The 23,973-nt window shown below is 41.0% G+C and overlaps 1 protein-coding gene across 8 annotated transcripts in view; it reads left to right on the top strand.

Moving 5' to 3' along the window:
- Nucleotides 1-546: 546 nt before the first annotated feature.
- The window catches only part of PRKG2 (protein kinase cGMP-dependent 2), a 30,812-nt gene continuing 7,385 nt past the window's right edge, over nucleotides 547-23,973 (top strand). For 7 of the 8 annotated variants that reach the window (XM_065689549.1, XM_065689557.1, XM_065689541.1 and 4 more), the window contains exons 1-11: nucleotides 547-622; nucleotides 4,263-4,787; nucleotides 10,357-10,523; nucleotides 11,996-12,109; nucleotides 15,445-15,550; nucleotides 16,474-16,537; nucleotides 17,325-17,402; nucleotides 18,433-18,527; nucleotides 19,398-19,466; nucleotides 22,036-22,134; nucleotides 23,057-23,207. In XM_065689549.1, coding sequence (XP_065545621.1) covers nucleotides 4,276-4,787; nucleotides 10,357-10,523; nucleotides 11,996-12,109; nucleotides 15,445-15,550; nucleotides 16,474-16,537; nucleotides 17,325-17,402; nucleotides 18,433-18,527; nucleotides 19,398-19,466; nucleotides 22,036-22,134; nucleotides 23,057-23,207 — 1,455 coding nt within the window. In that variant the 5' untranslated portion in view covers nucleotides 547-622; nucleotides 4,263-4,275. Of the gene's footprint in view, nucleotides 623-4,262; nucleotides 4,788-10,356; nucleotides 10,524-11,995; nucleotides 12,110-15,444; nucleotides 15,551-16,473; nucleotides 16,538-17,324; nucleotides 17,403-18,432; nucleotides 18,528-19,397; nucleotides 19,467-22,035; nucleotides 22,135-23,056; nucleotides 23,208-23,973 lie in introns of those variants that run through there. The other variant, XM_065689589.1, reaches the window with a different exon arrangement.

Raw genomic sequence — 23,973 nt, 5'->3', positions numbered from 1 at the left:
TTGCCCACAGAGGCCATTCTGGAGGTAGCTGTGGTGCTCCAGCCGGGGTGAGGACAGACCCTGGGGCATGAGAAGGTGACTTGCAGGAGGGCTGTGCAGCGAGGCTTGGGGGCCAGTTCCAGAGAATAAGGGCTGCGGCTCCATTGCTGCAGCTCAGCCGACAGTCACGCCAGGACCCCTGCAAAGGGCAGTGGAAATCAAGCAAACACTTCCCAGCATGGCCCGAGCTGGGCCCTCTGCGAAGCGGAACGGGCTGAGGACCCTGGCTCGTTCCCGCAGCTCCTGACCCCGCCGGCCTGCCACAGGCACCGGCCTCCCTCCCGACCCTGCACGCAGCGCCGGCGGCTCCCCGCGCCCTGCCAGCCTCTGCCTGCCCGTGAGCGCGGGCAGCCCAGCACCGCCGCAGCGCCGCGGCAGGCACGGGCGGACACGGACACGGACACGGGCACGGGCACTGCCGCGGCTGCTCCCCCCGGCCCCGCCGCACCTCCCGGCCGCCCGTGACAGGCAGCGGCGCCCCCGCCCCGCCCGGCTCCACAGCGACCGCGGGAGCGTCAACGTCTGCTCCCGCCGCCGCTCGGCCCCGGCCCCGGTTCCAGTCCCGCTCCAGCCGAGCGCGCAGGTGAGCGACGGGACCGGCGGGTGCGTGTGGGGACATGGGGGGGCCGGGACCGCAGCCGGGAGGAGCTGCGGCCTCCCCGGGGTGACGCCGGGCTGCGGGGCTGGGGGTCTCGGCTGGCCGGGCAGCAGCGGCACCTCGCGGGCCTGGGGTGCGCCGGTTTGTGAGGAGGGCAGCCGGCTTGGGCTGAACAGCTGGAGCAGCCCTGCGGCATCCTCTGCTGGGTGGGTTTTGGGTCTGCCCCTTGCTGGCCGCGTCTCTGCCGGTGCAGACCCCTCAGAGAGTGTATGAGGCGCCCTGTGCTAAACACAGAGCGTGTTCCGCTTTTGCTTCTTGTCTTGCTCCTTATGGGTAAGGTTGGTCAAACCTCGGAGGCATTAAGGGTTTAAGTTTCCTGTTAGAATTAACTAGCGTAACGCTGAATTACCTGTCAGGCTTTTCGTGATTCCTGCTATACATTTGGCCATGAGTTTCCTATACTAGTGTCCAATAACTGGCACCATGTGGAAACAGGGGTCTTTCAGATCCAGCTAGCTTGTCCCATTGTACCCTGATGATTAACTGTGCATACGGGAAGACAGAAGTTCCTGATGTTTTCACTCTGGTGCAGTTATACTGCGAACTTTAATCATCTTTATACAGTAGACTTGCTCTGTTTCTGGGTACAGTATAAATAGTAGGGTTTCCTGTGCCCTGCGGCAGTCACGCTATCCATTTGTAAAGGTAACTTTAACATGTCTGTGATACCCTTTTTTTGAAATGTGGTGACTGCCACTTCATTTAGTGGCGGATGCTGCCACCCTGTTGTGTGTGATGACATGCTTCCTGTAATCTCCATTTTTACTTTATGTTTTATAGAGTAAAAATGAGTATATTTTATATTTTACTCTATAAATATTACGACATTTAGTTTAGCTTGGTAATTGCTTTGCTGTTGTGTTTGGCTTGTTTGGTGTGTTTGGTTTGTTGTTGTGTTTGGTTTGTTTGTGTTTGGTTGCAGACTGAGCCAAGATCTTTGGTTAAGCTATGCAGTGACACATAGATCCCTCTTGAGAGTTATTTGATTTGGTACCTTGATGTTCCATTTAAGTCCCCCTCTGCAGTCAGATTTACCTTTATTTCTGACATACTGCCCTGTTCCTGAGCTGAAGCACCAGCTGTCAAAATGCATGCAGGCAATTGGGGTAAAACAAAAATGTTATGTAGAGTCACAATAAGCAAAGACCATTTTAAGGAAAACTAGATTTGCAGTGTGAGCTGCCTTGTCAGGTATTTCAGTTCTAACACACTGAAGGCTGCATACCAGAACAGAATTGTGCATCTGTTAAAAGTATGGCTGTAATAGCCAGCAAAGGTAAATTGCTGTGGCCTCCCAATTTATTTCTTGCTGTCTGATCAGTGTACCTTTTCAGGGACATGTTATCTCTCAATGAAATGTTAAAAGATTAGAACTTAAGCCACATCACTTGCGGTTCAGACTGAAAAAGTTGTGCTTTATTCATGAGGCGGAACAACAGCTACTTTTGGCTGTACCAATGACTGATCACGATAGCAGTATGGCTAGTGCCTGGTTAGTGCACCAGTACTTTTATAAAACTTATTAAAATAGCTTATTGATGAGGCAAAAATCAGAGCCCAAGGAAGAAAATTCTGTTTCGTCTAAGGCAGGTATTTTCTGTGCTGTGGTCTTTTGAAGTAGCAGGATACAGTTGAGCAGGATTCAAGAGCCTGAGCAGGTGTTCTGGGAAAAGCTCTGAGTGTGGTACTAAGGCCTGGAAATGCAGCCTTATGATCATTCCTTCTCTCCTGGTGAAGGTCTCCTTAGGCTTGAACTAAACCATACTGTAACCTGGCACTGTTGGCTCACAGATGGGATTTATAGGCAGGCATTGCTCCCCAAGACTAAAAAGAAGGAATGTGTTAGTTTTTTTCTCCCCCTTAACTTGTGCATTTAATATAGTCTGACCTAAGCAGTGGGCACTTCTTCCTTGGTCCTCTTGAAATTATACAATAAAATATACTAAAGATAGTGTTCAGGGAAGAAGGTGAGTGTCCTGGTTTCATCTAGGGTAGAGTTAATTTTCTTCCTAGTAGCTGGTGCAGTGCTGGATTTTGGCTTTAGTATAAGTAATGCTGATAACATACAGATGTTTTAGTTGTTCCCCAGCAGCACTTACCCTGATCAAGGACTTTTCAAGTCTCTCATGCTCTGCCATTGAGGAGGGGCACTCCTCAATGAAGCTGGGAGGGAGCAGAGACCCAGACTAGCCAAAGGGTAATTCCCAATACCTCTCAAAAGACTGTTCCTTGAAGATAATAGCTGCTGTTACACTAACAAATGTGAGGCAGTTTAAAATGAGAGAGCTATAGAAACAGTGCCAGCTGCCTGCTCTTAATAGGATTAAATTAGGTCTAACTCTGTGATGCCCTGAATTTGGCATCAGCAAAAGACAGCAAGGTTGGTCAAACTTTTGGAGTGATGTTTATATGAGAATGGACTGAGTAAGCTAGGACTTGTCATTCTGGGAAAGAATTCAGGCATATGTGCAGGCAGAGAGGTAGGACAGAAATTTACAAAATAGTAGAGAAAAGATTAATAGAGATAAGTCTTTCTGAAGCTGGATTTTCCTACCTTTTATATCCCTGGTTTTGTACTGGAAGAAACAAATTAAAGGTGGTAGTTCCTCATGCAAAAAGCAGACCTGTGCAAATCCTCACTAGGGTCCTGCCAGGGTCTGCAGATACGAAGTTTACAGGGGTTAGATGGGAAATGGGACAAGCACTTGTATTACAGATCCATTGAGGATTGAGCAAAGCATATCAGGCTCGGGAAATCTGAAATCTCAGACAATATTTCAGTCAGGCTGTCTATGTGCTCATCCTTTGCTGGGCATCTCCTTAAGGCCACGGTTGAGACAGTTTACAAGCCAGCATGACCCCTGTTCTGATCAGTATGACTGTTCTTTTATGGTCATAACCCTTAAAGAGTGTTTATTTGTTGTTTTGTTTTAGTATTATTAACATGTGCTTAATAATCACATACCCTTTGTGCCAGGCAGTTGCACACCCACAGATTAAACAAGTCTGTATACTCAGTAATTATTCCTCAATTGGAAAGTGATCGCAGAATTCATAGACTATCTCAAGTTAAAAACGACCCATAAGGATAATTGAGTCCAACTCCTTGCTCCTCACACAGATACCTAAAACTAAATCACACGACTAAGAGCGTCATCACGATGCTGACAGGCTTGGTGCTCTGACTGCTTCCCTGGGGATCCTGTGCAACAGGCTCCTCCTTCTAACAGTTTTCTTGCTTTGCAGTACAGTGCAAGCTTTTCTCCTTCCTCCTGGTTTTTGAGGTTTTCTTTGTCTTCATTACAGATCTGTTCTTCAACTCACAAACAAGAAGTGGTAACCATCAGATCCTTTGTTTTGTATCCACCACCGACCTGCTTCTTCTCTTTGCCATTCTCTGATTTTCAGGGCTGTAAAGGCTGAAAGCAATCAACTATGTTTACTATAGTTGTATATCTCAAATTCACCTGCCAGTTAAAGACTAAATTCATTACTTGCCATTCCATGATATTTTTTTTTCTTATTGGTGAATGAAGTAAAACCGCAAATTTATTTTCTCACCCAGGTCTCTGGACAAAATGGGGAACGGATTAGTGAAACCCAAGCATCTGAGACGAACAGACAGACATGTGGCAAACCTCTCTATTGGCTGTGGTGGCAACCGTAAGTTTTTGAAGGACCCAGGGCTAGGCATCAATGTGACCAGTGAGCAAGCTGATATTCTTTGCAGCAGGGTGCTTGAACTGGAAAAGGAACTGAAGGTAAAAGATCTAGAGTTGCAAGAGGGTCAAAGTCGTGTTGCTGAGCTTCAGGAACAGCTGGCTGTGCAGGCTAAGGTCATAGCAGAACTCACCAAGGAGCTTCACAGCAAGTGCATACAGTTGAACAAGCTGCAAGATGTTGTTAGCACTCAAGGAGAGCACTCTCTTCAGCCTTCTCCTTTTAAAGTGGCTTCAAGGATTCAAATATCTGCTGACAGGAGAAGAGGAGCCAAAGAAGGCGTATCTGCCGAGCCGACGACACGGCTGTATGATTTGAACAGGCAAACTACGTTCTCCTTGGAAAAAGCAACAGTCCGAAAGGATTCCAGGTGAGCTCATTTCAGGGAGATTACATGCTTGAGTTACAGAGATATAAATGTTATCACAGTGATATCATCTCCTTATGATAAATCAAGACTAAAGTATCCATCTTTTTTACACAGGCTTTGTCACTGTGGTAGTTTGGTGCTGAGTTTGTGTGCAACTTTAAGCAAGAATCATGTGTCCCACAGACTGCAGATGAAGAGTGGTGGGTAGCCTCTGTGTTTTACTTGAGGAGAGACTCTTATAATAAGTCTATCTTTACTGCCAGCAAAGCAGAACCTAAACCTCTTCTCAGGTCTGGATTCACCTAGGGCTTGCAGCTAAAGATATACTCTGGAACACTGATGAGCAGAAGGCTGGAGGCCTTCACATGGTTTCAGATTCTTATTCCCATTGCATGGACAACTTTAGAAAGGAGGAGGTAGCTCCAGCTCAGCTCTTTCAGATGCAGTATGGGCACTGATTCTCAGCTGTGTACAAAGTTTGTCAGCCTGGTTTCAGCTCAGTCTGGTGTGAAATATGAAATGTGTTGTGTAGTGTGATTATCCTCTTAGCAGCTTCCTCTTAACCTCCTGCCCAGCTTCCGACAGTTATGGTGTAGGAACCTGGTTTTACTTGTTCCTCTGTGAATACATTTCTAGCCTCTGCAAAAGCAAAAAATACCTCTTCTTCAACTCACAAACAAGAAGTGGTAACCTCCTTGTGGAGCTGTGCAGCTGACCTTGTGTACAGAGGTATCAGATTGGTATCTTTCAACATACCTTAGACCCAATTTTGTTTTGCAGTGTAGACATAACCTGAGTATCTGTTTTAGCATGCTGGTAGCCAGAATCTATCTGGATGTCAGCCGGCATCTTAAGTGCCTCAGATTTTTGGGGATCTTTATCATTCTGTTAAGAATTCATGGCACAGTCTGAGTCTGTACTGTAGTAGACCTGAGAGTTATCAGATTTCCCCTCCATTATGTTCATCAATGCATATTAGAGGCTGTCTTGTGAAACAGAAAAGCTACCTGAGTCACCAGTGTGCTGTAGCGTCACCATAAGGAGCTGAAATCTTCAGCTAGCAATGTTTTTTCCAGAGTAAAGGAATTGTATTAACATTTTATCACAAGGACATGGGCAGTTTAAGTAATTGTTTGTTTTAGGAGTGTTGTATTTGTAATTACCTGCCTTGAAATTTTCCTTCTTCATTCAGCGCTTCTAAAAACGTTTTCTTTTTTTCTTGTTGCATGCCATCTCTGTTGTTTTTCTAGAAGATTTTGTGTAACATAAAACAATAAAGGAGCCCTTCTCTTCCTTTTCCCTCTTTTCATCTCTTACAGTCTGGTTCAGAGATTGTCATTATTACTGCTGAGTCTCCCATAGATTCATAACAATTCAGGACACACCACTCCTAAATTTATTCAGATATTTACTCCCCTGAAATAACTGGCTGCTTAAGCATGCACTGCATTGGCAGTAAGAGCACCTCATACTCCCCTTTCTTTCCCACCATTTCCAGCTTTTCTGTGATTCTGTTTGTAAATTAACATATAGTCACAGAGGGAAGAATTTATGCTTTCTCTAACAGGTCAAGTAATAGTGAAAGAATTTGCTCAGACTTCTCAGGGGCAGATACATCTTTTGATGTGATAGTGGAAAATCATTTGATCTTCCAAATACTTTTCAAGCAAACAGATGCAAAGAAAATACCACAAAACTGTTTTTATACATAGCACTACTGTGCTGCTCAGGAAAGCCTGTGCTACACTTGCACTTGTTTAAGTCACCATCACCTGATATGGAGACAACTAAATGCTGGAAGGTTTCCTTACCTGTGTTACTCCACAGTTGTGAAAGGAGCTATTTCAGAAGGAAGGGAAGCTCCATGCTATGTTCTTGAATTTGCATTGAGTTTAGAGAGTTACCAGTCCCTTTTAGAAGCATTTTTAAAACAGCACAATTTTATGCTATTCATTTAGTAGGGGTTTAAGTGGCACACTTTTGAGTATCTCAGCATGAATTATTTTAATGACAGTTTTAGAAGCTTTCAGTAGTTCTTGATCTGTATTACTGAATGTTTTCTCATGTATACATTTCATCTCTTGAGCTAGCTGGATAAATCCATCTCAGTTTCCAAAACTGAGTGTTGTTTTTTCTTAATGGAAGTTTGAGCATTAAAATTTAACTAAAGCCTCAAAATTTTGGAGTTTGAACAAGGTATATGAAAGCAGGTCTCTAAGGTCTTTCAAATGAAAATTTTTTAATCTGTTACCCTTTGAAGTGTTCACAATCTATGTGTTTCAGTATCTCTAGGACCTGGTTCTCCATTTTTGTGTCCTTCCAGAGCATGCTATCACCATCCTCAGAATTTAAGCTGCCTACATCAAGTCAGGATCGTGACTCAGTTCTGTTATCAACAGTTATTTGTTGGGGAAGAACTATCTTGAGACTTGACACTGATGTCTTTTACCATTCAAAGACAGCAGATAACCAAAAATCTCCCATTAGTAGCAGAAACGTATATTAAGAGACAGCATTGCTCTGTAAAGTACATGTTGTATGCTTGTACCTATGAGATGACTGTCTCATGATTGTACTAAATTCCCGATTCTGTTCACAAGAAGCCCTTCATAGAGTGTCAAGTGCTATTCCTAGGGTTTTACTGGGAATGTATTAAAAGGTGCAGGGGTAACGTTTCCACAAGAGCTAACAGCAAGGAGGAGAGAAAAGCCTGGAGAAGGATGCTAATGGCTTAGTTAGCCTCAGGTGATGAAGCCCTACTAGTGGTGGGTCCAATAAATACTTCAACACCAGACCAGTTGTGGGGAGTTGTGCACCCACTTTTTGGCCTTTTAGTAGTATTCATCAGGACACTGACTGGCTCAAGTACAGGATTAAACATCTTTTATCCTTTTAGGACGTTTAGTTATGTCCAGCAGCAGTTTGCAGAAGTGGGGCAGGTATAGGAGAAAGTGAGGAGACAGCAAAGACATGACTGTAAGATAAATACTATGCTATTTGCCCATGAAATGAGCAAGCAACTGATTCAATAGCCTGAGCCATGGTTATGATATTCATGTGTCCTTTGGTCTGTGGCCAACTGCATTTTTTGAAAACAGCATAGTCTCCTGTAGTTCTGGAAACTTTGGTGCTCATTTTAAGTAACAGTTTATGAGCCATTACTGTATTTTACTGCAGTATTGTATGCATGATCAGGACAGGGTGAATTAAATAAGCAAGCAGAAAACAAAGTTAGAGCTTATGTTCTAATAACCCTGCTGTTTTCAGCAGAAGCTGAGTTGTTATCTCTATTTCTAAACACACTCCTCACCACAGTTACTTGGTCTTATTTTTCTTGCCTCATTTCATGACCTTTATTTATTTTCAGTCATTTATGGCTAGTAACATTGTAAGTCTACTTAAATTGCCTTAACTGATTGTTCATTCATAGAATCATAGAATACTTAAGGTTGGAAATGACCTCAAGATCATCAAGTTCCAACCCCCCCCGCCATAGGCAGGGACACCTCACACTAAACCATGCCACCCAAGGCTCTGTCCAGCCTGGCCTTGAACACCGCCAGGGATGGAACATTCACAGCTTCCCTGGGCAACCCATTCCAGTGCCTCGCCACCCTTACAGTAAAGAACTTCCTCCTTATATCCAATCTAAACTTCCCCTGTTTAAGTTTGAACCCATTACCCCTTGTCCTACCACTACAGTCCCTAATGAAGAGTCCCTCCCCAGCATCCTTATAGGCCCCCTTCTGGTACTGGAAGGCTGCTATGAAGTCTCTAAGCAGCCTTCTCTTCTCCAGGCTGAACCTCCACAACTTTCTCAGCCTGTCTTCACATGGGAGGTGCTCCAGTCCCCTGATCATCCTCGTGGCCCTCCTCTGGACTTGTTCCAACAGTTCCATGTCCTTTTTATGTTGAGGACACCAGAACTGCACACAGTACTCCAGGTGAGGTCTCACGAGAGCAGAGTAGAGGGGCAGGATCACCTCCTTCGACCTGCTGGTCATGCTCCTTTTGATGCAGCCCAGGATACGGTTGGCTTTCTGGGCGGCAAGCGCACACTGAAGCCGGCTCATGTCCAGTTTCTCATCAACCAACACCCCTAAGTCCTTCTCCGCAGGGCTGCTCTGAATCTCTTCTCTGCCCAACCTGTAGGTGTGCCTGGGATTGTTCCAACCCAGGTATAGGGCCTTGCACTTGGCATGGTTGAACTTCATAAGGTTGGCATCAGTCCATCTCACAAGCTTGTCAGGGTCCCTCTGGATGGGATATTCCTGGATATTCTTCAGGATGTTTTCCCATACAACCTATTTTTGGTTATAACTGTGCTGTGTTTTTATGAATACAAGCAAAAGTGAACTTTTAATGCTTCAGAAAGTTGTTAGGGTGTTTATTTTGTTACACAGCTTCCTTACACATGCTCATTAAGGAAAGGACTTGAAGGCAGAATTTATCTTTCACGTCAGCAGTAAAGTCAAAGTAATCAGTAGGTCCATAAAAACTCCATCAGTGCAGCAGTTGTTTAACGGCATTCACTCTGGCATGGATTCAAGGCACTGCTTTGTAGGAAGCTCTTGACCTAGAACGTACGCAAGTCAGTCAGAACTCATAGATTGCCCAGTATGTATGTACGTATGTATAGCCAGCGTTGTCTTGGTTGGTTAGTGGATTTAACCACTGTTGCATATACCACATCTTCTTCTTAAAAATCCGACCACTGTCTTTTATGGATTGAAGCTTTTCTACAGACTTTTTAACAAAATAACTCAGGATGGCTATAGCTTACTATAACATCACCAAAGTGTGCTACAAACACTGAATTTCAGAAAGCAAAGCATTAATGGCTGCATACCTGTATCCACAAGCCCTTGTATTACATTTTTACTTCTGATTATACTCTAAAAATTCCTAGAAGCAGTAAAACTTGCTTTGTTTTTCCCACCACCGGTGTCTTCTAATATTCCCCTAAGCACAACAGCAGCTGTTAAATCATTTTTTGTGCACTTTTCTTTCCTTGCACCTTTCCTCACCACATAGGAGAAACTCTTGACAAGGTCTTAGTACCATCAGTGTTGACTTTAACCTTATTACTGTCATCAGTGTTAGTTTTTGCTGGGTATTAGGAAAAATGTGATGATAGAATTTTAGAGAAGTAGGTCTGATTTTATACCAAGTTGCCATTCCTGTAGAGGCAATGGCATGGAAAGGCATACCTTTCACATTTCTTTCCTTCAGGTAAGCAAGTGCATTTATCTTAGTTGTGCAATGGGGAAAGAATATGGTGAGAAACAGTGCAAAACTTTCTGGGGAGCATGTCTTCTACTGGGAGCTTTTTTACATCTAAGGTAATGCTTTCTGCAGGCAGGGTCACATAGGAGAAGAGAGGCCGTAGCATGGTACTGCTAATGGGTATGCATATTGATTGCAAGTGTTGTAACATTTGTCAGTGGTACTGGTCATGTGAGTGTCAGAAATGAGAGGAAACATCTTGAGAGGAATGAATGCCAAGTGAATAATATACCTCATCTATGCTGGATCTTTAAACTTTGTTTGTTTGCTTATTTAAAACCAGTGAGAAGAAACTTATCACAGATGCCCTGAATAAAAATCAGTTCTTGAAGAGACTGGAGCCTCACCAGATCCGAGATATGGTGGAATGTATGTATGAAAGGACTTTCCAGCAAGGGAGTTATGTCATCAGACAGGGAGAGCCAGGCAATCACATTTTTGTGCTCAAAGGTGAATACTGCTTACTCATACAGTGCGCAACTGCTAGAAAGTGGAATGCGATTTAGAAGTCTTTGCAGGAAACCACAATGATGATGTTTGTGCTCTTAAATCATTTTTGCCGGCCCTACTGAGGGCAATGCATGTTTTACCTCTGAGTTTTATGAAACAGTAAGAGCAACAAAAAGAGCCTTAGAAACTTAAACTTTGATTTAATGTTATTTCATGGCCTCTTTCATTTCTGAAAGTCCAGAGGTCAGCAAATCCTTTCTGTTGTAGCTATAGCCAAAGGAAGAGCAAGTATACTTTAAAATACAGAAAACTGCATAATAATGAAGCCACTTCTGAAACAAACTTACTTTTCAACATTCATGGAAGCTTATACCAGTTTTCTGTGTATAGGGAAATTGTGAGATGAGCTCTGAGTTTATTGTTCTCAAAGATTAGAGGTCTGTTTTGTTTTCAAAAGAGCTGCAACAACAACAAAAAAACCTTTGGATAGGGAGACTTTCCTAAAGTATTGACAGCAGATCTGAAGTAATCTCACTGCAGTAGTCATCTGTGCTGACTGCCACTGTGCTTATGCTCAAATCTCAAACGACAGATTTTTGGAAAGCACATATTTCTGGCTTCTTGCTTCATATGATTGATGATCACTGTGTTAGGATAACATAGATGCTGCAGGGAGAAAGAGGAGGCAGGATTTGTAATGTGTTAGTCATATTCTTGCTAGACAAAATGATAACATTTTGGAAAACATAAAATATGAGGAAGTTGTGCACATGCAAATTTTTCTGGCACATGAGACCTTTTTTGAGGAGTCAGTGGGTCTCTTGGGGAGAAGAGGGCTAAGCTTTCAGAACATATTTAGGAGAAGGCTTTTTTGCACCACAACCTATGAAGAAATTCAGATTTTCTTTTACTTTCTCTAGGTTTGTAGTAAGGCTCAAAGACAGTTTATTGAAGATTTAATGTGCTTTTTTGTTTTTCTGTCCTTTCCTTTGTATTCTGTACATATATACATAAGCACATATAAACAGGCAAACCTCAGGAGTTCACTATGTTAAGACTGGTCTGTCTACGCTACAGTAGGCTATCTGAACCTATACTGACTGTTTTGTTGTAGCAAAGGCTTATCCCATCGGGATTTAGAAGGGCTGTTTTCCATGGCCTTTTAGTGTTGAAAGGTTTCTCTCAGCTTTCCCTCCCTTCCAGAGCAGATTTCTAGATTAGTAATACATTAAAAAAAAAAACAAAAAAAAAACCAAAAACCAAAACCAAACCAAACCAAAAAACAACTATACCCCCCGCCCCCAAAATCCCAACAAAGTAAACACCAAAAAGCCCCACAAACCTCTACTGTTTTGCAATTGTTTCTCCTATTCCGTTGTTCCAGGGAGTGGCAAAGGCAGAATATTGTTTTGTTTTCACTCTGTGCAGTTGAGCTCAGTTTTAACGCCTATTATCCTGATGATTTTTGACAGAGGGCAGCCTGGAGGTCTTTCAGCAGGATAAACTACTCTCCTCAATACCTGTGTGGACGGCATTTGGTGAACTAGCCATTTTATACAACTGCACACGGACAGCCTCTGTGAAAGGTACCTAAGGTTTACTATAACAACATTGGTAAGAAAGAAAACTGCAAATTTTTGTGAGGTCCTTGTTATAGCCAGGTTATCTTTAAAGTTTTCATTGAATACATTTCCACGTGTCCTGATTATCTACAGTAAGCTCATTTTTCCTTTCTTGAGTTCTTTGGGAACTCTAATACTATGCCATGAATATAATTCCATCTCTATCATGACCTTTGATAAGCAATTAAGCATCTATAGATCTGCTGTTTAGCCAGATCTGTACAAACTATCTGCTATGGAAGGACTATGTTTTAATGTTGAATGATCCAGTAGCACTGGTGGTCTTTGACTCTTATGGGTTTTTTTGTGTCAAATGCAACTCTGAGGCTGAAATTACAGTTAGTTTGAAACCGTGGTGTTTTTAATAGGGTAGATAAAGTGTAATTCAAGAGGAAAAAAATATGTAGGAGTTAGTTGCTATTTTACTTCTTTTAGTTCTGTATCATCAAGTTACTGAGTCTTGCCAATATTCTCTTGCACTTGATATTTGCAACTGGCACTCAGGAGATTTCAGTTTGATCTCAAATGTGGTAGTGGAAAAGGTGAAACTTCCAGGCGAGATGTGCTGCTTCTCTGAGACAAATACTGGCTTTTGCTTTGTGTTTACCAGCAGACCAGGATGGAGTTGTTAAGTGTTGCTCTGACACATATACGCCTCTTCCTGCATAAAACTGGGTATTCATCCACTAAGTACCCTTTAATTCACTTTCTAACCTGCCAGAATTATTCTGTGACACACCAGAAAGTGACCAAATACGATAAAAATCTTAATTTTCCCACTCTCTACCATTCCATAAAAGTTGTGTTTAAAGGCTAATTTCTTTTCCTGTCTAAATCTGCAGGAACTTTGAACCACCAGTAAAAATGAAGAGTTCATGTTGACTTAAAAATGAGCAAATTGAATAAAACAAGAAGCTGTTTGCTTTAAAAGCTCCTGGTCTTTCTTCCTGCTTCCAGTTTAAGCATTTAATCATTGATGGCAGTGCAGATGGAAATTATTACATCTAATCTGTTTTTGTTGTTGCCTGATAAACAGAGCAGCATCAATAATGTGATTATTTTTCTTACTAGCACAGTGATCTACTTGAATGCGTTCCCTATTTTCCTGTTTTCCTTGCTGTATAGTATTAGCATTATAAAGTAGTGTTTCTGCATAGTCAGATGTCATGCTGCTTCACACCTTTGTTAACATTAATTGGTTTTGAGGTAGGACAAGAGCTGTCCAATTATGGGCAGGAAACTGTGTTTGATTACTTAAAATCCCTGCAGAAACCAGCCCCTTCTGAATAGCTTTCCTGTATTTCTTGTTGTGAAGGAAGAGCAGTACAATGCCATAAATGACTAGTAAATACATACATGAAAACTCTTTCTTGATACTGGATCAAGAGACACTCTTTGCCTGAAGTCTTTGAAAACTGACAAGTGAAGGACTTCAGACAGACAGCATTTCCATGGCTGCTGCTATGCAGCAGCATGTTTACATTCAGTAGCTGTGTTTGACACTGGGAATGTGATTTACTCCTATGTTTACAAATTTCTCTGTCTCATTTTTGAAATTATATGCGCTTTTCTAGCTGTATAATTGTTTTCTTTAGTTAAGGTGCAAGACACAGGAAAAGCATCCACGATAGCTTGGATACCTGCCGTATTTTCTTCATGCGAAGCAACCTGGAAGACATTATTTAGGAAAAAAACAAAACCAAAGCAATACCTTTGTTCTCCTTTCCAACATCCAAATCTATTTTTGAGTTATTTTGATAAATGGCTGTTGAGAGCATATGTGTATATCAGGGTTAAGTACAAAGAGCAATGACTGCGCATCATTTTAAACCTGTCATTTTTCTTTCCTGTATTCTGTGTGCATGATAAATTGAGGATATCAATTGCTTTATTTTTTTCTGCAGCTTTCCTTTATCCCAGGGAAAACAGCTTTGTTCCTTCTTATGACAGAAGGAAAATTGTTGAATATGGTGTTGCGTCTTTTAAAATAAGATATTAAATTGAACAGAATCGCCTTATTTTGCTTGAACTAAAAAGTGCAATGTGTTCTGTTATGCCAGTGATTGCACATAGAGGCCGCTTAGTGGTTTGTACCTTTGATGCTGGATCTTAGAATCATAGAATAGAATCATAGAATAGTTAGGGTTGGAAAGGACCTCAAGATCATCAAGTTCCAACCCCCCTGCCATGGGCAGGGACACCTCACACTAAACCATCCCACACAAGGCTTCATCCAACCTGGCCTTGAACACTGCCAGGGATGGAGCACTCACAACCTCCCTGGGCAACCGATTCCAGTGCCTCACCACCCTAACAGGAAAGAATTTCCTCCTTATATCCAATCTAAACTTCCCCTGTTTAAGTTTGAACCCATTACCCCTTATCCTGTCATTACAGTCCCTGATGAAGAGTCCCTTCCCAGCATCCTTATAGGCCCCCTTCAGATACTGGAAGGCTGCTATGAGGTCTCCACGCAGCCTTCTCTTCTCCAGGCTGAACAGCCCCAACTTTCTCAGCCTGTCTTCATATGGGAGATGCTCCAGCCCCTGATCATCCTCGTGGCCCTCCTCTGGACTTGTTCCAACAGTTCCATGTCCTTTTTATATCTTTTATATCTTTTATGTCCTTTTTATATCTTATGCATGCTTATGAATTAATATTTTGATTACTCCTCGAAAGATAATGATTAATGTTTTGATTACTCTTTATTCCCTTACAAAATAGCTACATTGGAGGAAAACTGTGTGAGGATCACAGGATTAAATGAAATGTATTTCTTGACCTTTGTTATTTCTATCTTACTCCATATCTCACAAACTTTGCATGTAATGTGAGTTAGGAATGGGTTCGAGACATATTATTCAACATTTATCTCATAAATGATAAAAAAATCAGATAAGGTTTTTTTTCTTTCAAATAAGCTCCTTTGCAGATTACATTGCAGCTTTTGAACGCAATGACTGTCCGTCATTACAAGTAGATCTTTAGAAGTATTCAGCCCTGTTTGTGCTCATAGTAAATTACTAGGTTTTCAAGGTTACTCAGCCTGTGGAGTTGCATGGAAGTGCTGTGTGGAGGAGCCATTTGGCAACCTATGACTTTCTTCAGGGGGCATTGTTTAAGTAGAAGCTGAATTCTTTTATAAGCCTGATTGCAGTAGGTGCTATATACTCTAAAACTTGGCCTTGGGCATTTTGAAAGAGCTAGTCTGCCTAGTACCATGACCTGATACTGTGATATCTTCCATCACATTATTCGGAAGCATTGTTGATTTTGTTGTTGGTTTTTGTTTTCTTAAGCAATCACTAGTGTTAAAACATGGGCATTGGACAGAGAAGTGTTTCAAAATATCATGAGAGTGACAGCACAAACAAGACAAGAGCAATACAGAAACTTCCTTAGAAGGTAAATATAAAGCATTTATATTTCTAATACTGGTTTCAGCTTCTTCGTAAGGTGCACAATACAGAGTCTGCCTTACAAAGAGAAAAAGTGCTCATAATGCAAAGGGCCTCAAAAGCCTCAGTACTTGCCTCTCTTGATTTTTCTTTTGAAGATTCATAAAATCTTTTTTCTCATTTTGATTGCCCTTATCCTGTATTACATTAGGAAACAGCAATAGGTTCTTGAATGCTTTTAAGTAATGGAACAAATCCATGGGAAGGTTACATGGCTAGAAGTTAAAACAATATATTAAATAAATAGAATTAAATAAATCCTCTAGGTAGAAGTTAATTTGCTGATGGAGTAGATTAAGCAATATTCATCCCTTGGAAACTTGAATATGAGAACTGCATGCCTCTCAATTTATGAACAAATATAAATTACTAGCAAATCTGCAGAGTAGAATAATTCTCCGTCCTGCAGGGAACACAGAGTAGTACAGTGCTTTTCCTTAAAAAGAAGGTCAAATTAGAGGTTCCAAACCATAATCAGCTGATTTCATATTTTCTTTCTTTAACAAAGAATTACCATTCTGTTTTGGCTTCAAATCAAGACCTCAGGCCTGGCCATGCAGAAAATGTGGTGTGTATTTTTGCATCCATCTCCACCTTTGATTTCTATTAATACTTCTTAGCTGAGCCTGGGTGGCTGGAGAGCTCTATGATTTCCTAACTTTTAAAAGTCTGAGTGCTTAGGATGGGAAGTTTTTTATTTCTCAACAGCAAGTTCACTAAATCAACACTGCGGTTGGATTCTCTTTTAGTACTTGTCCAAGTAGTACTGAAGTTGTATAGATGAGATCATTAAAACAGTGTTAGTGACAACTACTTTTGTTGTTTGGTTTTGTTTGGTTGGTTTTGTTTTGCATTTCTGTTTTCTGGAAGCGTGTCCTTGCTGAAAAACTTACCTGAGGATAAGTTGACCAAGATCATAGACTGCCTGGAGGTGGTAAGAGACTGTTAAGTTTTTCTGAATAGTATTCAGCAAGCATTCAAAATAACAAAGAAGAATAAATAAGTAAAAAAAAAAAATGAAAAAACAGCCAAGCTTTTGTTAACATGACAATGGTTTTGGAGTGGAATTCCAGGTTGGCAACAAATAATAACATTTAGTAGCATAAAACCTAGTTATATCTTTGACATGGAAGGAACCAAGCAAGTAGATAAGAGGGTCTATAATCCAGCCTTTATTAAGATGAAACACTTAGAGGAGAAAAAAATGAGGGCTATTTATGAGAAACAGATTACAAAGCTGAAAGTTAACATGGAAAAATGCTTGATTGAAAGTTTAACAAATAAGGCAGGGTTCCTTGGCAGACACAGAAAAGTTGATGCTTTCGTAGCTTGCAATAAATGACTTAGGCATTCCCACTGAGGTGTCAAGCCCAGAATAATTTTGGAAATGGGATTTTGATCTAGAACTCTTTTAAGAGCTTTTTATTTGTTGGGGTTTTTTTCTCCTCATTTTCCCCTGCTTCATAAGGATGATACCAGTGTTAATATGTTTTTTAACAAACAACATGCTGCTGCATGAAGGTATGTTACAGATTGGCCACTGTGCTTTATTTAGGGGAATGATTGTATATTATGGAATGCAACATACGCAGGAGATAGGAAGTTAAACATCACTGGAACATCCAGATGTATTAAGAACTCTGCATAGTAATCAGAATTTTCAAAGAAGCTAATCATGTATTGAACAGTATTGTCTCTCTCTTCCCCTCCTTCCACAACAGGAGTACTATGACAAGGGAGATTATGTTATTCGGGAAGGAGAAGAAGGCAATACCTTCTTTATAATAGCAAAAGGAAAGGTAAGATGTAATAAATCTAACTTACAAAGTAACATATACATCTGTATTTCAAAACCTACTTTAAAGGATGTGGTCTTTGGTCTATAGTAAAATCTGTGCAGAGAGTTTTTGAGGGTGCTGTTAAATTCACAGCACTGTGATAAAAGCCTGGAAAAGCTTTTCAGAGATTCAGGGAGCCTAATATTCACAATGAACCCATGTTATACTGTTCTAATTATAATGTAATCAAAGTATGTCCTGAAGCATCATGACACTGACACAGAGAGGTAAATTCTATTTTTTGTAAACGAGGTTTGGTCCTATGTCTTCTCCTGAATGTGTCAGTATCTGATGGGCAAGCTATAGACTTGTGAAATGTCTAAGAAATAGCGGAGTCCTAGGTTAAATGGAGAATGGCCTTTTACGTGACTCAGGGTCTATTCCTTCTCCCAGAAGAGTAAGGCAGCAGCCTTTATCCATTAGCTGTTAGATTGGAGGCAGACACAGGACTCTAAAGAATCAAATCAAATTTTCATCACTAAACTTCCAGTTGGGTTTTTGAGTTTCCAAAACATGTCTCTGTCTGGCGATATCCTGATTCGGTTTGCGGCATCAGCAGAATGTGTGCTACTGTGGAAGTGTAATTTAATGACGGGAAGTGTGAGTTAATGTTTGTGGAGGCTGTATGTTTAGCTGAGAAGACAAAAAGCTCATATGATGCCTGCCCACTGTGGGAACTGAAGCACTTTTCAATTTTTCAGTAAAATGCAATTTATTTTGCTCTGTTTTAAAAGATAAGAGGAGAAAATGTTGGGAGTTGGGCAGTAATGAATATATTAATTTTTCCATCTCAGCAAAAATCAGAGATCACAGAATCATAAAATGTTTGAAGGTTTTAATTTTTTGTGAGGAGGGAGTAATTATATAAATTTGTAACTCTTTCTGCATCATTACTGAGCTTAAGACATTTATGAAATACTCAGAAGGGAAGGGGAAACCGTGCAATACTTGGAAACTTGCTTTGCTGAATTTTTGTTCCTGTACTTTCCAGGTAATAGTTACCCAGAGTACTGCAGATCACTCACAGCCTCAGCTGATTAAAAATCTCCATAAAGGAGATTACTTTGGAGAAAAGGCTCTGATTAGGTTAGTTCACATTGTCTGTTTCACAATGTATAGTATTTCAAATGACCTATCACTATGGATCAGATTATACAGCTCATGGCTATTTTTAATATAATCTTTGCTTTGATTGTAAGGTCAGCAGATGAAGGCAATGACTGAATTTGTCTTAATGTTTTGGTTTTTGTAGAGAGAACTTGAACGTACATGCTGTCATCTACCTTTGGTTTTCCTTGAAAAAGTCAAATGCTGGCCCTCTCTGCATTGTTGCTTATAGTTTATATTTCAGTAAAAGCTGTGATGAAACCTTATGCCAGGCTCTATATGACTCCTAGTATGGATAGGTACCGTAATTACTGGACTGAGGTGTTGTTTCCATGATGGTGCACATGATAGTAAGAAATACAGAAAAGGAGATATGTTCAAATATATAGCACATGTTTATATGGGTAATTGAGTAGGGATCATTAGGTCTTTAAGATGTTTTATATCTGAGAATTATTTCAGAAGTGAGTAGTAAATCCTGATATACTACCAGATGTAATGCTAATTACACCTCAGGAAAGGTAAGCTGTAATGCTAATTACATCGTATGTAATTGAGATCATCATAAATGTAATGCTACATACAGCTCATCCTAAATTCTTGGAAAGTTGCTAAAGGAAGTCATGATCCAAACCCTATTGAGACTGGAAAACAAATACTGTACTAGACAATAAGAATGGCTAGTAAAATGCTATAATTATGTACTTGGTTCAGTAATGCTAATCTGGATACAGGCTGCAGAGGCCTTTGAGGAGTTTCACCTATAGCAGCTGTGACTCTTCATGAGTACAGTGTGTGGTGCTTTGAGGACTTTTGTATGCTTCTAAATTCTTCTGTTTCAATTTTTAGTGATGATGTCAGATCAGCAAATGTTATTGCAGATGAATACAGTGTGGAGTGCCTCGTTATAGATAGAGAGTAAGTACTGTGCTACTGTTTAATGAAAGATTTGCATTCTTTTTCAGTAAGTTAACAGTAAGATGTGACTTCGCTGTAGGCATAATCACAATGTTTTCTTAAATGAATACTGAATGAGTGGTTATGCTTTTGGGATACTGAGCTGTGGCTATGCTTTAGACAAAGACTTTATGAAGAGAGGCTGACAGAAGGTGCAGGAGCACGGAAGCTCAGAGTAGTTCAGAGTTACTTTTTTCTTTCTCTCTTTGTGGTGCTGAGGTTTCACATTTGTTAAGTACTATTCGTTGGCTCAGGGAACATCAAAATCCCCTGCTGTCCCTGGTTCTGGGATGTCCTTTTGCTGAGCAGGACATGCAGACAAATGCCTGGTTTTGTCAGGAATTTTACACTTCCTAAAGTGGAAAAGAATGGAGCAGACAGAAGATAAAAGAAGCTCCCAGTGGAAAGTGAAACAAAAACCTGTATTTCTCGAAGCTGGCTGTATGGATGATTACCTGAAATGCGAACAGCCACCATGCTTTTCTTTACTGAAACCCAGAAGGGCTCCTAGTGAGGGCCAAGATTCTGTCCCTACTCAGGAAATGGCATCTTGATCTGTGAATGCATTGTCATCTTTTCTTTAGCCTGTTTAAACAGGTTGCAGAGAAGAATACCAAAGCTGGTGCATTCTAGGGGAAGAGGATACCAACAGGATTGTAGTAGATAAATCAAGGGCTGGCATGGCATTGACGGAGGGTGGCACACAGTATGAGAAACAAAACAGCATGACCTGGAAGAACTGGGCAGTTCCCAGAGCTACAATATCATTGGTATTAGTGGGACTTAGGAAATGAAGCCCACAGTTGGAGTGCTGGCATGGAAGGCTACAGCCTGTTCAGGAGAGATAGCCAGGGCCAGCAAAGTGGAGGTGTCGCACTGCACTAAAGGGAGAGGTTTGATTGTACAACCCTTACAGTTAGTGATGATGTGGTTGTGAGCCTCTGGGTGAGGATTAGGGGGATGGAAAACAAAGAAAATATTGTAGTGGGTGTCTACTAACAATCACTCAGCCAGGATGTAAGCACTGATGAGTTATTCAGTAGGCAGTTACGAAAAAGTTCTGGATGCGTAGCCCTTGTCCTTGTAGGAGATCTCAGCCTCCCAGACATGAACTAGTAATAGCATACTGCTGTGACAAGCAGGTCTTGGAAATTCTTGTTGTTTGTAAGGAAGACCCAAGGAACTACAGACCTGTTAGTCTAACTGCAGCTCCTGGAAAAATTGTGAAGAACATTATACTGAGAGCTACTGAAAGGCATTTAAAGAATAATGCAGTCATCAGGCACAGTCAACCTGGGTTACCTCTCCTCAAGGAAGAGTCCAGTTTAACTAATTTGATATCATTCTATGGCAAGGTCGCCTGCCTAGTGGATGAACAGAAGGCAGTGGATGTAGTTTTTCTGGATTTTAGTAAGGCTTTTGATACTGTCCCTCTCAGCCTCCTTTTGGACAAGTTGTCCAACTGTGGGATGAGCTGGTTCATGGTGCACTGGGTGAAGAACTGGCTAATTGACAGGGCTCAAAGGGTTATAGTGAGTGGGGTTACATCTGGCTGGTCACCAGCAGTGTTCCTCAGGAGTCTATCTAGGGCCAGTTCTGTTTGGTATCTTTATCAGTGATCTGGATGCAGGAGATGAATGCACCATTGGCAAGTTTGCTGATGATACCGAACTGGGAGGTGCTGTTGACTTTCTTGAGGGACAAAATGCCTTGCAGGGGGATCTACATAGACTGGAGCATTGGACAGTCCTTAATGACATGAAATTTTACAAGTCCAAGTGCCAGATTCTGCAGCTGGGATGGAGTAATTCTAGGCACAAGTATAGATTGGGAGAGGAGTGGCTGGAGAGCAGCCCTGCAGAACCATGTCTAGGGGTGCTGGCTGACAACAGGCTCAAGGTGAGTCAACAATGTGTCCTGACAGCCAAGAGGGCAAACCACATCCTGGGGTGTGTCAAACACAGCATAACCAGTCAGTAAGGCAGTTGGACTAGATGATTGTTGTACTAGATGATTGTTGTTAGTACTGTTCTAAGCCTATTCTGCCTACAGTATTGTTACTAATCTATGAAGAGGCAGAGATGTTTTCAATCACTTGAGCCCTAGGTACACAGTGCCATATCCTTTGGAATGGAAGGACTGGTAATGTGGACTTACGCCAACCTGATTCCTGTGATGGGGATGGTGAAACCACATTTAATAAGCATGTGGAAGTCAAAGTACACCCAGCCTGCTCCGAATTATTTAAACATAACATGAAATGACCTTGAGGAAATCAGGCACTTTGTCCCCCTACACTTCAGTAAACCAAGCTTGGTACTTCAGCTGGTCACTGCCTCTTCAGCTGGTTACTGCCTCTTCAGCTGTTTACTGCCTTTTAGAATTTGTATTGTCGGAGTGATAGTGTAAAGCTTAGTCTGGGTTGTGACTTACAAGCAACGTAAAGCCTTGGTGCAGCAGCACAGATACTGGGGGTTTTGTCTTTCCACTGTGTGTTCAGTGGTTTATACTGTTTCATTTGGGGGTTTAGGACATTTAATCAAACTGTTGGAACTTACGAGGAGCTCCAAACTTACCTGGAAGGTTATGTGGCTAATCTGACCCGCGCTGATGAAAAGAGACATGCAAAGTAAGTCAGATCACTTGTTAGGCACATCTTCAGTAGGTAATCATAAAAAGAGCGATAGATATGTAGGTAAAATCATGGATGGTAGTTGATAGAGGTGGGGCCCTAGGAATGACAGCAATCAATATAATAATAACTGGATAAGCTTATGGAGTCCAATAATTTATTTCTTTTCCAAAACAAAAATTGCGTATAATCTCAGTCTGTTGACTGTAAACCAAGAATTCACTCTATCCCATGAAAACTGAGCACAGAAAAGAAGTGAAAATGTGCTCAAATAATTTTTTGCATTTTGATTGTAAATTCTTTGGCTGGCAAAACCCGAAAGGCCAACTCCCAATAAAGTTAAAGAAACTGTGTTACTGTACAAAAGACTAATTGCCATTTCAAATAGAAATAAGCAGACATAAAATAAACCATTTATTTTTAATGTTTCAGTGTAGCACTGGTGCTTTTAAAGTTTGCTTTTAGCTCTGGACTGCATTTGTAGTTTTATCTGCCTCTGAGTTCAACCTGAGCACTATTGGGATATTAGCAGGGTATGATTTTCTTCTATTTACAGATATAACTGCATTTTTATTTCTGATCATTCTACTGGAACTGGTACACACTCCTTCAGAAATCAGCTCTCCAACTTGGAGTGCCCCAGGTTTTGTACCTGACTGTAATTAGGAACCTAATCAGCCTAATCAACCTAATCTTGATAAAAATACCATTGATTGTACTTAGTGAACTTCAGTAGCATTTTGTTTCTAATTCACTTCAATAGGATGTCCAGAGAGAAAGTGCTTCTGCATAAAACAAGATTAAGTTTCTGTGAGGAATTAAGAAGGTTTTTCTTTTATTTTTTATAGGAGTATTAGAGTACTGTGATACAGGTTGCTGGCAAGGAAAGCACTAACCTATGTTAATTTTCTTAATGCAGAGGAAGATCCTTCTGCGGACAGTTGGCCAAAGACGTGTCTTTGGAGATGATAGAGCTGAAGGAAAAAGTAGCCCAGTTCCCTCCTTCCCCATTCCAGAATTTAGAAGTTATCACAACTCTGGGTGTTGGTGGGTTCGGAAGGGTTGAGCTTGTAAGAGTTTGTTTTAAACATATTCAAGTAGTTCTCTGTCTTAATGATTAACTGCCGAAAAATATGAAATATTTTAATATTCTGAATACTTGGGCCTCTCAGACAGAGGTAATTCTATATAAAGCAATGCATAGTTTAAAAACACTTTGTGGACTTCAGTGTTCAAAGGAAAAAAAAATCCGTTCTTGCATGCCTTCATCTCCTGCTGTTAGAAGCATCTTCCTGGTCACTAGACATATATTCATCAGTTTTTGTGTGTGAAGTTTGCAGATGTGCCTACCTGCATTGTGTTCCCTGGATTGCAAGCCTTTTTCCAAGATGCTGTCTGGACCTGAAATAATCTCCAGCATGACATAGTCTGTGTTGTTAGAATTACTTTGGTATGCCCCACAGCAACTATAACCAATGTAATCTAGCTTCTGAGGTGCATTGACTTTGAAATTTCCAACAATTTGTACTGGCCCTTTTGAGTCGTATTCAACAGCATGAACAACTGTGTTTCTAGGATGTAAAGAGCCTAATTGCACTAAATTCTTAGATTCTGCTCTCCTCTGGCTGAGTAACAAACTCAGGGAGAGCATGAAGAAAAACTCTTCTTCTGCAGGCTGCTGAAGGTAATGGCAAATTAAAGGAGACTGTGATTTTAGTGAAGTCAATAATCCTTTACAGTAGTTAGACCATCAATCGTTTTATTTTGATTCATGCTTCACAAAAAAAAAACTTTCCACATTGATTGACTGTCAGCTTGGAAATTCTACAGCATCAC

Source organism: Lathamus discolor, chromosome 1 (assembly GCF_037157495.1).
Source record: "Lathamus discolor isolate bLatDis1 chromosome 1, bLatDis1.hap1, whole genome shotgun sequence".
In the NCBI taxonomy this organism is placed as follows: Eukaryota; Metazoa; Chordata; class Aves; order Psittaciformes; family Psittacidae; genus Lathamus; species Lathamus discolor.
Note: the sequence above shows the minus strand (reverse complement) of the source record. Positions and strands in the feature narration are given on the sequence as shown.